Source organism: Aplysia californica, unplaced genomic scaffold (genome assembly GCF_000002075.1).
Source record: "Aplysia californica isolate F4 #8 unplaced genomic scaffold, AplCal3.0 scaffold00001, whole genome shotgun sequence".
Lineage (NCBI taxonomy): Eukaryota > Metazoa > Mollusca > Gastropoda > Aplysiida > Aplysiidae > Aplysia > Aplysia californica.
Genome location: NW_004797271.1, coordinates 2,598,248 through 2,610,981, shown reverse-complemented (window position 1 = coordinate 2,610,981; position 12,734 = coordinate 2,598,248). Strand labels below are relative to the sequence as shown.

Here is a 12,734-nt window from a genome sequence, read left to right as displayed (position 1 = left end):
CCGTATAGCATGGCACAGGAAATGGAATACTTTTAAAGAGAAAATAAGATGAGAGTAAATAAATAAGATTTTGTACTGCCTACAATTTGAAGCAGCCATTCTACATGGCAGTCTCTCTTCTCTAAAAGATCACAAATCCATAATAAATGTTCAACTTAACACGGCTAACAAAACAATCTAAACCTTTTTGGAGGAAGGCTGCTCTGACTCTGCCTGAGTGGGATACAACATCCCAGCAGAAAAATAGAGATACTCCTCAACAAAATGAACTTCTCAGGAATTTGGATGCAACAGTCAAGGGCACCACAGATGCCCATTTTCTCCTCTAAAATATCAAGTGTTTTTGTTGGGGGGTTTTCTTGGGGGGGGGGGGGGGGGTTAAGCTCTTTTCAATATTTCAAAGACATAAGCTCAGACTGACAAAAGAAAATAAATTCTCCACAAACCCCAAAAAAAATCCCAACTATTTTCAGATAACGTGTTCAGGTAAAAATAAAGCAAAAAGATAGTAAGAAGGTACAAAACTAAAAATGAACATACAAAACAATATCACAGCAAAGAAAACAAATTTTGATATGTACTCTGCTGCATGAATGAAACGATAAATCCAGTCTTCACCCGTACCAGCCGAAAATACAAATAGGAGCATAAAACAAGAATAGAAAGGGAAAAAAATAAGGAGGGACACGCAAACACAACATAAAGTATGCAATACTGTTATTTAAAGCCATTTTCCTGAGGAAGGAAAGTAATTTTTAAAAAGCAAAAAAAACTATTCAACAAGTTAATTCTTGTGTCATTCATTATCAATAATCCCATCAGTACCACGCATTCTGTGAAAACAAAGAAAGTATCAAAAACAGTCAGATCCATTCATCCCCCACTCAAAAGAAGGACAAACATTATCCAGGTCAACAAAACAGTAAAAGCTACCTCTCTGATGTGGTTTAAATTTTTCACTCCAGTCTGTGAACAAATAAGATGAATCAAGGGGCATTTGTTCTTGAATCGTGCTTGCCCAAATCAGTCTGTAAAGTTTGTCTGGTTATCTTGGTCAAGGAAATAGCAGGTCTGTTTTAAAGGTGTGCAGATGAAGAGCTACCACAATACATAGCAAATTATCCCCACCCCTTTAATAAAACCAGCTAGCGGGTGGTTGGAGGGCGTCACTGGTAGGTCTTAATTTTTTTACTTTCCCCCATTGTTATTTCTATCTGTCTGACCTATTCTAAACATAAGACCATCCAACCCCAGTAGAGTAAATTTTCCAGGAGAATGAAAAACAGTAATTTGATTTTATTAGTCTGGTGACAGATGGCTGGCGATTTGTTCAGCCATAGGAGCATTTCTAGTCAAAATTCAGACCCATCTTTGACACAGCAAATGAACTGGATAAAGTACAATCGCTTCATCAAATAAAAAGATTTGATATTTTGTGAGTTAGCCAATCTTATCACACTGGTGACAATACCTAAAGCTAATTGACACAATTAAGAAAGAAAACATACTAGAGACAGACAAACACTGCTAGCGGGTAACATATCACAGACAGATACATACCATCACAGTCCGACTGTAACCATGTATGTGCTGTGAACACTAATTTTGAGAAAAGAGGTAAATATGCAGTTTCTTTCTTATCACAGTAGGATCCATTTCAGCAACCGCAACCTTAGCTTGCATAAAAGAATTTTTCCTTTAATAACCTCCTTAATGGCATCCTTTTTCCTGAACAGCAACCTCCATTGTTATAAACTGTCTATGGCCTATAACTTCAGTGTGTGTGTGTGTGTGTGTGTGTGTGTGTGTGTGTGTGTGTGTGTGTGTGCATCCCTCCTCTTTTGTTTATCTCCTCAACACAACTGTCTAGGCCGAAAATGCACTCTGCCGAGTTCTGAAGCTTAGTTCACACCCTCTCGCCAAGAACTACCTTCTTTCAAGGGTCTGAGGGGAAAAGTCTCAGCCACTGTGCCTAACATTACTGCAGGTGCTTGAATACTGCCTATGTTATCACTTTCTGACATAACAACATCACCACACCCTGCAGCTGGTCGCTTTTAATTAAGCACAGAGGGGCTATCCCGAAAAATGCTGTTTTGAAAAAATCGAAGGTAAAGTTTTTGGACCCTTTTGGACCCTTGTTCAGTTTCTTTAACCCTATCCGTACATCGTGTTTCACTATCGTACCAATACAACGTGGGGAACTCTGTGCCATCACTTTCAAAGAGGAAATTTACTCGTTAATCAGATCCGTACGCTTTGCATAGCAGTCTGTCAAAATGACTTTTTGAGAAAAACTGAAAGTTTCAAAGAGATCTGTTTTTTGTTTTAGTAGAGGATTTACGGTGCTCGCAATTGCATAAGGTCATATGAGCGCCAAGAAAGAGATCTTCGTACTAGAAGTATTCTCAAATGTGAAGAATACAACCCCAGGGTGCAAAATTACCCCAGGGCGTACGGATAGGGTTAAACGACAAGGAGAGTTTTCTCCATAACCAAACAAATATACACACCAAGGAGACAAAACTTCTCCTATACGTAGGGCAATGCCAACTTTTGGTGTAGGTCAAGATTTCTGGAAACCCCCAAAACCTGGGGTAACCCGCTTGTCCTTAAAAGCAACCAATAAGGGCCCATGCTTGCATGCGTGTGTGTGTGTGTGTGTGTATGTGTGAGTGTTTGTGGAGAGGTTATCACATATTTAAAAGTTTACAGTTATATGTACAGCCCCGCCTTTGAAAATTCAGTTAACAGCAAAATCCACCTAACAGCAAGCTAGGCCTACTTCTCAAAAGGGATTGTCGTTAAGCAGGAGGAGAAAAGTTGTTGTGCCAGATCTTACGTTTAGATTTGTTTTTCAAAGAAAAAAGACAAACAGACCACACAAGAATAAGGACATTTAGTTTTCAGTTTTACTAAAGATTTTACGGCGCTCGCAACTGCATAAGGTCATATGAGCGCCAGAAGATTAGAGGTATTACAAGAGAGTAACAAACATAAAAAAGAAGGAGGGGAGATAAGGACGATAGATTTTTTATAAGAAAGAAGGAGCAAACCACACCAGAGCACCCGTCAACCACCCACATAAGGACATTTGAGTGAGAAAGAAATGTACAAATAGGTAGAAAATAAAATGTGAAAAATAAACACAGAAGTCATCTACGGTCCATGGAGAAGCTCAACAAACAAATAGAAAAGGCAACAAATACCTAGTTGAAACACAGATCTACTGAAGACAAACGGAACACTCAGATACAAAGTCAATACTAACAGGTTCCAAACCCCAGGATGGCCTTCCTTGAGAGTATCTTCACAACATCATTTCATATATATATGACAGACCATTTTCTAGCTAAATAAATAGGTGTCAAACCATAGAGACCATATTGAGATTTTACTATGAGTGTTTGTTTGTTAAATGAGCCACAGCCTTTTTGTCCTTGCAGAACCTCTATATAATTCAGGGGCATTCAGTTCGGGTAGAAACTAAAATATTTCTCGAAGGGGAATTGGATTTGTTCTTACCCCACCCTCTTGCAAGCGAGTCAAAATTTAAAGCATTAACAAAGGATACACTGACAGGCTCAGACTGTGCAACTGAAAGTAAACCGAAATAAAATGAATTACTGTCAAAAGGAGAAAAATCAATTTTCTGGTAAATGACACATTGATGTATTCAAATCATCACCCTTGTAATAATTATGATACAAAAGAGAATTCATATTGACAGAAATATTTTGTCTACAAAATCAGAGGGCTCATAATAATGTTACATAGTATAAAATCCATTCATACAAATACATTTTTACTCTATCATTATACCACTGGAAATTCAGTATGAATTATCCATTGCACATGCATTTCCATATTTCGGCAATCCTCTTTATGACAACCCCCCCCTCCCCCCCCCCAACTTATTATAATCTAACTAACAACCAGAGTTGACCCATACCAGTGGAAAAAGAATTCCCATCAGAAAGATTACAGAAATCTGGAAAACAACCAAAAGAAAATGTATCTAAAGTTCAAATCACCCTTCAGTCTTTTTAACCTCTAATTCTAATACTTTGTGCAACTGCATTAGCTTTCTCTGTGCTTTTATCACACAAACCTGTTCCATTAGCTTGTCCATCTTTTCATTGTTCTCCTTCCGTGATTCCTCTGAGCTTAGCCTAGGCAAACAAAAAGACACTCATCTAAAAATTTAAAAGAAATTGAATCATATAAACAATTATTACTAGCATCTGTTTAGTGCTTAGTCACTTCTCCATTGCATGCAGAAGACCTGCGTTCAATTCCCATGTGGGTAGAATGTTTATAGAGTATCTCAATCTTTTTGCTGGAATGTTGTATCCTTCTCAACCCGGTTGGCCCTGACAGGTAGTGTCAAAGCCTGCCTTCCAACGATCTAAATTGTGTCCATGAAGGCATAAAACACTTACATTTTCAAAAAAAAGTGATCAATATATGGAATGTACATGCAGAGCCATTTCATGGAGGTGAAAAACAATTTTATAAAGATGATGAGATGAGTAAACTAAATGTTTAGATCGAAGTCTTTTCCTTCTTTAAGGGTCATGGCACACATCCCTTGACTACTGATAAGACTCCTTATTTTCCATTTCAACAAGTCTTATCATTTTCAACTTTAGTGAGCGTTCTGTTTATAAACTTAGCTTTAATCCCTGACAACATTTTCGTTTCTTTTTATATGGTTACACTACTTTTTATGGTTTACATTAAGAGTTTCATATCTAAGATCATGCCATGTAAAAACCAAGTCTGCCTTGAAACCCGCCTTTGAACATAACAAAACTTTGGTACCATTTTCATGCCTAAGAACATGTTCTAGAAATAAAAATCTGTTGAGAAAAAAACTTGTATGAGCTGAAGGAAATAATCTTTTCTAATTCTGAGGGTCTTGCTTCACCTAAGTCTTAATATTGGAAAAGCAAAAGAGGCCAATTTCAAAACAAGGAAATGCACACTGCTATGTTGCAAAGTTTAACTTCAACTTAAGATACGTTGAGAGGTATTATAGGAGAAGGTAGGAGTGGGCAATGCACAGCAGAAGCGATGACACTTTCCTACCCTACCTCTACTTTTTGTTTCACATGGAGGTACTACACGTTCAGTTAAAACTGACAGTAGTCCATCCTCTTGGGGATTCGAAACAGGGCCATCTGCTCTATTGCCCAGCTTGATACCAACTGATCTAACACGTCACCACTGAAAAAGCAGGCCAGTTAATCCCTAAGTTGTTTTCTAAATCAATCACTTTCAACAATAATTGACTTACATGCTAGTTGCCGATCTAGGAACTTGATCCATTTCAAAATGCTGCCTAGCCAACTGCTCTTGCTGTACACGAATTGCATCCATCTTGTTGAATGTTGCAGTATTTCCTGTTTAAAATATTTTGTAAATGAATTCTAGAGTAATCTTTTACTCTTTCTTGAGATACAAACATTAGAATCAAAGATAGAGTTTGCATAATATATTTCAAAACTCAACTCTATTAAACTCAAAGCATAATAAAGCACACACACACACACACACACACATATATATATATATATATATACATTATACTATAAACACACATACAAAGGGAGCCTTAAAAAAGTGCCCAGATACCCTGTAACATTGACAGATAGCATCACTCTGATGTCCCTACTAAAGTGCCACAGCCATATCACAGAAAGAATTTTTAGTTTTAGTAAGAGTTTTACAGCACTAGCAAAACAATACAATTATATAAGTGCCGAAAATTAGAAGTGGTTTAGTTTTAGTTTTAGTAAGAGTTTTACGGCACTTGCAACACAATAAGGCCATTTAAATGTCCAAGATTAGAAGTGTTACTAGAGAGTAACAAACACAAAATAGAAGGAGGGGAGATAAAAAAGATAGATTTTTTATAGGAAAGAAGGAGCAAACAACACCAGAGCACACGCCAACCACCCACAAATTAGAAGTGTTAAAAGAAACAAACACCAAAGAGAAGGAGGAGAGATAAGAACAACAGATGTTTAATATGAAAGAAAGAGCAAACAACACCAGAGCACCTGCAAACCACCCACGAGAGAAAATTTACAAGCAGTACAAATTATTATTCTTGTGCGATGTGTGAGTAAAGAGAAGTACATAACACAATAATGATAATTTAGAACAGGGAAAAAGCAAGACAGACAGACACAAATAAAAGAGGGAAAGAAAAGAAGAACCTACCAATAGCGCCCTCAAACCACCAACTAATTATTATTATCCTTGGCATCCCTGGACAGAGACAAAAGGAAAGCAAAAACACACGAACATGAATTGCTTACCAAAGGCTTGAAGCTTCCCAGAATGGAAATCATTCAGCAAAGAGAGTAAACCATGCTCCATAGTACGTACATCAGCAACATCAGTGAGGAATGCATGCTCTTTGGCTGGTCTATTCACTGAGACTTTTCTTCCTAAATAAATAGGGGGGAGGGTGTGGGGGATTTCCGTTCTAAATTTGTAAATCAAAACAGTAGGTGAAACAATGTAAACTGAAAGTTTCCCTGGGCTGTTCACCTTTGCATTTCTTCAGTCAATTTATGCTTGCATTTCCCCTACTGTCAAATTAAGGTACCTTTTGAAAGATTCCAGCTATATTGGTATTAACATTGATCTCAAACATAATAGGGTATGGAAACCTGAAAAACTCCCTGAGTACCCAAGGTTCAGAACCATACCCCCACTCCCCCCAAAAAAACCCCCAACCCCATAGCATTTTATCAGTTGTCAGGAATGAATATAACTTGAAAAGAGGAAGGTGCTACCACAGAGCACCTTTAACTCTTCACAGAGGCCAGTTGTGTTAATTATGAACTTAAGGATGTAAATCCATTTCTTTAAGCCTAAACTTTCACTTTTCTTTAAGCCTAAGCTTTCACATTTAGCAACCGCATTCAGATTACCAGTTTGCTGTTTTTCCTTTTGAGAGCTGTGGCGTCGAGCAAGCCCTGAACTAACAGACTGCCTTTCTTTCTTCTCTTTTTCCATCATCATTCAGTAGAGACCTGTGGCAAAACACACAAAACATTTTTTATATGATCAAAATTAAACTTTTGAAAATAAAACACTTTGTTTTAGTAGAGGTTTTACGGCACTCGCAACTGCATAAAGTCATATGAGCGCCAAGGGATGGATGTCAACAGAGAAGTACTTACAGGAAATCAGGCTTACTCTGCTCACCTCTCTAGCTTCAACAGCACAAAGTCTGCTTCGACTATCAAGACACCCTGGAAATAGCGGGTCACAAGAGTGTGACAAACATACAAAAGAAGAAGAGGAAAAATGACGACAGTAAGGATTAGAAAAGAAAAAGCAGCAGTTCCCTGTAGCAGTTCAGGCACATTTATGAGCATGACATTGATGAATAACCACATTTACAATTACAATGCGCATAAGACCGCGTGGAACCTGGAGAAGAATCACAGAAATTGATGTACAGAAAAGTGGGAAGACATAGGATAACATCAAGAGGCTTGCCCAGGATAGAGAAAGGTGGACAGTGTTTGTTAGTGGCCTATACCCTGGTGCAGGGTGAGAAAGGCAATGATGATAAACAGCCTGACTGACATATACAGATAATTGTGGAGCTCTTCCGCGACTGAGCAGAGACAGAAAAGTAGTTTCAATTATGCAGTAAAGAATACTGACATTAAACCTAGAATGAAGGATAAAAAGATTCAAACGCCCCCTTTAGAAGGTAATCTACACAAAACCATTTTCTTCTTCCAAAGGAATTCATAAAGTAATTGGACCAAGTAAAGCTAATTCACCATTAACTCCCTCGAGGAGGGCACTTTTTGGCTTACCATCCGAAGATTGCCAAGCAATTTGACACCTATTTCAAAAAATCATTGTAACATAATTCACCAGCCATTAATGAAACTTAGCAAGCAAAAAGGCAATAAAACATACTGTCCAAAACAAAAGGAATTTTAAAGATATCTTAATGAGTTGTTTTTTTAATGAATTTTTGCAAACGAGTCAAAATTCTTTTTTTTTAAAACCTGTCTAAATGAAATGTGACTTTTGGTTGGTTTTTTAAAAATACATGAGTATGCCTCTCGTGTCAGTTTGGGTACAAAACAAGGTTTGAACAAAAACAGAACAATGTAAGTTACGTTGAGATATTTATTTATATATACACACTTGTGTTTTTGACCAACTTGTCCAAATTGATGAAGGACCTTGCTATGTAACGTAATTTGCCTGGATGACCAACTCGGCATAAAAGTCGGCAAAGCAAGTTTGGTCCACTCACAGAGAGAGAGTTCCAACTCCTGCTGGATTTAGAGCTTCTGTCTGTTTCCTTTTATGCTTACATGGCGTGAGGGAAGCTAGAACTTGCCCCTGGGGCCACAGGATCGATGTCAAGATTCATCATATTTATTATCACTGATCAGTAAGTCACTACTTGTTTCAACAGCTGTTCGCCTACCCCTTTTACTAGATCTAACAGTTGACTGTCACTAATCCTTACATCCTTACACTTGCTGTTACTCCTGTCCTATTCTTCAGCACTAGAAAGTCTAAATCCGACCAGTCATATAATGGGTCCATCATTTTCAAAAATGCTTTGAGATCATTTGTTCGCCACTGTGACGAAACTGATGTGTGAACGGTCGTCCAGAAATAAAATCTATATTTTATCCATTTATCAATGGAATAACTCAAACAATTCACAATCAACTCACAAAGGACAGCAGGTACCACAAAGACAAGACCGAGGGGTTTCGGTAATGAACCGCAAATGCAGTCAGAAGCACATATAGAAAAAAACCAAAACTCCTCAGTTTTGGCAGCGAGTGAGTTAAAATTACCCATGTTCATTATCAAATGTACTGTGCTAAAGTTGGAAAATTTAACTTACCCTTGTAATTTCCAAGTGTTCACTCAAACACAAGTAGGACTCCCCAACCGCTGCACTCAAAGATGTGGAGACTTCTAAATAAAAAGAGGTTTAAAATGAAAGGCTGTAAACAGAAAGATGGTGTTGGAGTCAAGATCTATCTATAAAGACCAGTTTGCTGCTGACAGAAGAAAAAAAATTTCCACCATGGGTATCAATCAACCTAGAGTCAGGGTCTCATGAGATGAGAATAAAAGTAAAATAATGGGTAAATGTTTACTTTCACACCAGCATGCAGCCTTCAAACCAACACGCAGATGCACTACTTTAGCACTTTAGGGGGCTAAACCATCATATTTTTGTCTGCAGAACATATATATGGCCATTAAAACCGTTGAACATCAATTTTGTTTTCAAGAGAATCTCAAATCTAATAGTAATAGGCCTAGCATGACGTCACATTATGGTAAAATACACGGGGCCATGACCCCCTGAAACCCACCAGTTTCTTAAAAACATGTGAAACATACTACACAATTACACAATTGCGCCTGTGGTAACAGGCCTATTATCAATTTGTATTTAAAACACCAAATACCTCAAAGATAAATAATTTCATGAATATAAAGCCAAAATTTGTGTAAAACAAAAATGAATAAGAAAAATGCTATAGAATATACAGAACACGAGATAGGTGTAAAAGTAAAATAACATCTGTGCCACAATAATATTATAAATCATAATAAGGCAGTTTTCAGTGTAGTGAAAAGTGCCATTAAATTAATCGATGAGCAACCAGTGCCAGTGAAGTCTTGTTTCACTCGGCCGATGAGTGACCAGTGATGAGTCTTGTTAATGTTTCACTCATTTTATCATTATATACTAGGGTAAATGAAAGATGAATGATGAGTTGAGATTGTGACACATATTGTGACATATGTCTTGATAAAACATGTAGGCCTACACAGACCTTTACTTTATACTTTAAATAGTAGTAGTTTTTTTGGTGCTACTTGACTTAAGAATGTGCGTCCCATCTGTTTAGGCCTGGCAGCCATGATGGATAAGTGATTATTTTTTTCTTTATTAAATTCAATCCTTTTTGTCATGGAATGGCTGGCAGAAAAAAAGTTAGTTACCGCATGTAAAAACTGCTTTCTCTGAATGCGCATAAGGTACCTTATGCCAAATAATTTTATATTATTATATTTTCTTTATAAATACGTAGTGAATATTTGGACTCTAGTCCGATTAGACAAAAATTATATTCAGACTCGAGTCCGAATAAACAAAAATTATATTTGGACTCTGAATTGAAACCAGCATGACCTCCGTTCCGACTTCTGACCCTTGTTCCTAAATATTTCCAGCATTTATGAAAAATGTGTCTATTATAATGATAAAAATCGAGACGTGAGCTTTAATATCCAGTCACTACATCTATCTAAACTGGCCCTCCCTGCATCATTAGTATGAACAGAACAACCAAATTGAGTTGATCTTGCCAGGGGCAAAGTTAATTATATTGACCAATGAGATTGCGTGTAGTGATCACACACTCTCGGCTTGCTGGGGGCAGAGGTGTTGGGCACGGCTGTCGATTTTGTGCCATGTGATTTTTAAAAAATAATTGATTACAGAAAAACTATAACACACAAAAAAATGAAATTAAACATGAGGAAAGACAAATGGTGGTGGAAGTAATGATCATGCTATCGTGGTGGTGGAAAGACTCTGAGTTGTCGGTTATCGTGTACTTAGACACTGCCATTGGGCAATGAGAGTGCAGTCTTTTGACTTGTGACACAATTACACAGTCCTAGTAATACTAGTAGGTAATTCTTGTTCTAATTCTGGTTTTACGTAAAATCCCCCGACGACCGTTATACTCATGATATAAATAACTCACTTAGACACAGACAATAGTTAGTCTTCACTTGAATCTGCTATGGCGCCAAATGCCAAAGTTCTGACCAGTCGCAAGCGCGATTTGCAATCTTTCTTATAGTTAAACCTCAACGACAAGCAAGCGCTTTCTTCACAAGTGACAAGTGCTCGCTTTATAATTTTATTGCGAGCAAGCGTTCTTTTTGGCCAGCTCTATTCTCACCCGGAGTGAGAATAGTGCAGGCGAGTCTTGTGGCTATTCTCACCCGGTGCGCGTTCACCAAATTTTGCGTTCACCCTAAACCACAGAATTCTACACTGTGATAACAGAAAAATTGTAGAATTCTGTGCCGTGAACAAACGTTCCATTACAATTGTAGCCTACTAAAAGCGTACAATTTTGTCTGTGGGCAGTGGAGAGAGAGAGAGAAAGAGAGAGAGGAATAGCGCGAGAATTTCCGGGCAAAACAAAATGGCGACCCGCGTAGTTCGGCTCAATTCGAAAAGTTAAATAGCCGTAGCATCTTTGTAGACAACCAAATTTATTTACTTTTGTGTTTTAACATCATTTTTTAACTTTGTTTTGGTCAATTTGATCGTCCACACCGATAGACAGTATTCAGAAAGAGACAGAGAGAGAGAGAAGAGGGGAGGAGTTGATCTTGCGAGAACTTCCGGGCGGGTGAGAATAGCCACTTTCTTCTTTTTCAAGTTTTTGAGCGTACCTTTATTTAGTCTAGGCCACCTCTATTCTCACCCGGAGTGAGAATAGTGCAGGCGAGTCTTGTGGCTATTCTCACCCGGTGCGCGTTCACCAAATTTTGCGTTCACCCTAAACCACAGAATTCTACACTGTGATAACAGAAAAATTGTAGAATTCTGTGCCGTGAATAAACGTTCCATTACAACTGTAGCCTACTAAAAGCGTACAATTTTGTCTGTGGGCAGTGGAGAGAGAGAGAGAAAGAAAGAGAGAGAGGAGTAGCGCAAGAATTTCCGGGCAAAACAAAATGGCGACCCGCGTAGTTCGGCTCGATTCGAAAAGTTAAATAGCCGTAGCATCTTTGTAGACAACCAAATTAATTTACTTTTGTGTTTTAACATCATTTTTAAACTTTGTTTTGGTCAATTTGATCGTCCACACCGATAGACAGTATTCAGAAAGAGACAGAGAGAGAGAGAGAAGAGGGGAGGAGTTGATGTTGCGAGAACTTCCGGGCGGGTGAGAATAGCCACTTTCTTTAGTCTAGATTCTAGATCTAGAATCTAGATATATATATAGACTAGATCTGGATCTAGAATCTAGTCTAGATCTATCTAAGTCTAAGTTTAAGTCAAGTGTATCAGTCACAGCACAGGACACTTTTACATTCTTTTTTGGAACTTTTTTATCGGATGAAAAGATTTAGATCTAATATCTAGTCTAGATCTAAATCTAGATTTCTAGATTCTAGATCTAGATTCTAGATCTAGATATCTAGATCTAGAAAAAATCTAGATCTCAATCTAGATATATCTAAATTAGATATAATCTAGTCTATATAGAATCTAGTAATACCATGAACACGATGTTTGGAATTATTATCAAGTATGTGGAAGCATCAAAAGTGGAAAGCACATTATATCTCCTCTTCCCACCGGCACTGCAAGCAGAAAAAAATCTAATTAGATCTAGAATCTAGTCTAATAAAATAATGTAGATCTAGAATCTAGATGTAGATAGATTTAGATCTAGAATATAGATCTAGATCTAGATATCTAGACCTAGAGCCTAGAATCTAGATCTAGATTCTAGAATCTAGTAATACCATGAACACGATGTTTGGAATTATTATCAAGTATGTGGAAGCATCAAAAGTGGAAAGCACATTATATCTCCTCTTCCCACCGGCACTGCAAGCAGAAAAAAATCTAATGTAAATAATAACTAAAATCACAATTGAGCGAGAGTAGCGCC

General features: G+C 37.6%; 1 protein-coding gene across 4 annotated transcripts; it reads right to left on the bottom strand.

Moving 5' to 3' along the window:
* Positions 1-465: 465 nt before the first annotated feature.
* On the bottom strand, positions 466-12,606 carry LOC101861473 (coiled-coil domain-containing protein 28A). 4 transcript variants are annotated; one of them, XM_005088843.3, is made up of 8 exons: positions 12,336-12,482; positions 8,912-8,985; positions 6,948-7,049; positions 6,327-6,458; positions 5,300-5,405; positions 4,112-4,172; positions 3,575-3,597; positions 466-1,041 (listed from the first exon to the last, which is right to left on the bottom strand). In XM_005088843.3, the coding sequence occupies exons 3-8, from the start codon at positions 7,036-7,038 to the stop codon at positions 987-989; spliced, it is 468 nt and encodes a 155-aa protein (XP_005088900.1). In that variant the 5' UTR covers positions 7,039-7,049; positions 8,912-8,985; positions 12,336-12,482; the 3' UTR covers positions 466-986. The 4 variants fall into 4 exon arrangements, with proteins under 4 accessions (XP_005088900.1, XP_035825426.1, XP_035825385.1 ...); XM_035969533.1 differs by lacking the exon at positions 3,575-3,597 and having other exon boundaries at positions 466-1,599; positions 12,336-12,483; XM_035969492.1 differs by lacking the exons at positions 466-1,041; positions 3,575-3,597; positions 12,336-12,482 and adding an exon at positions 12,586-12,606 and having other exon boundaries at positions 3,615-4,172.
* Between the last annotated feature and the right edge of the window lie 128 nt (positions 12,607-12,734).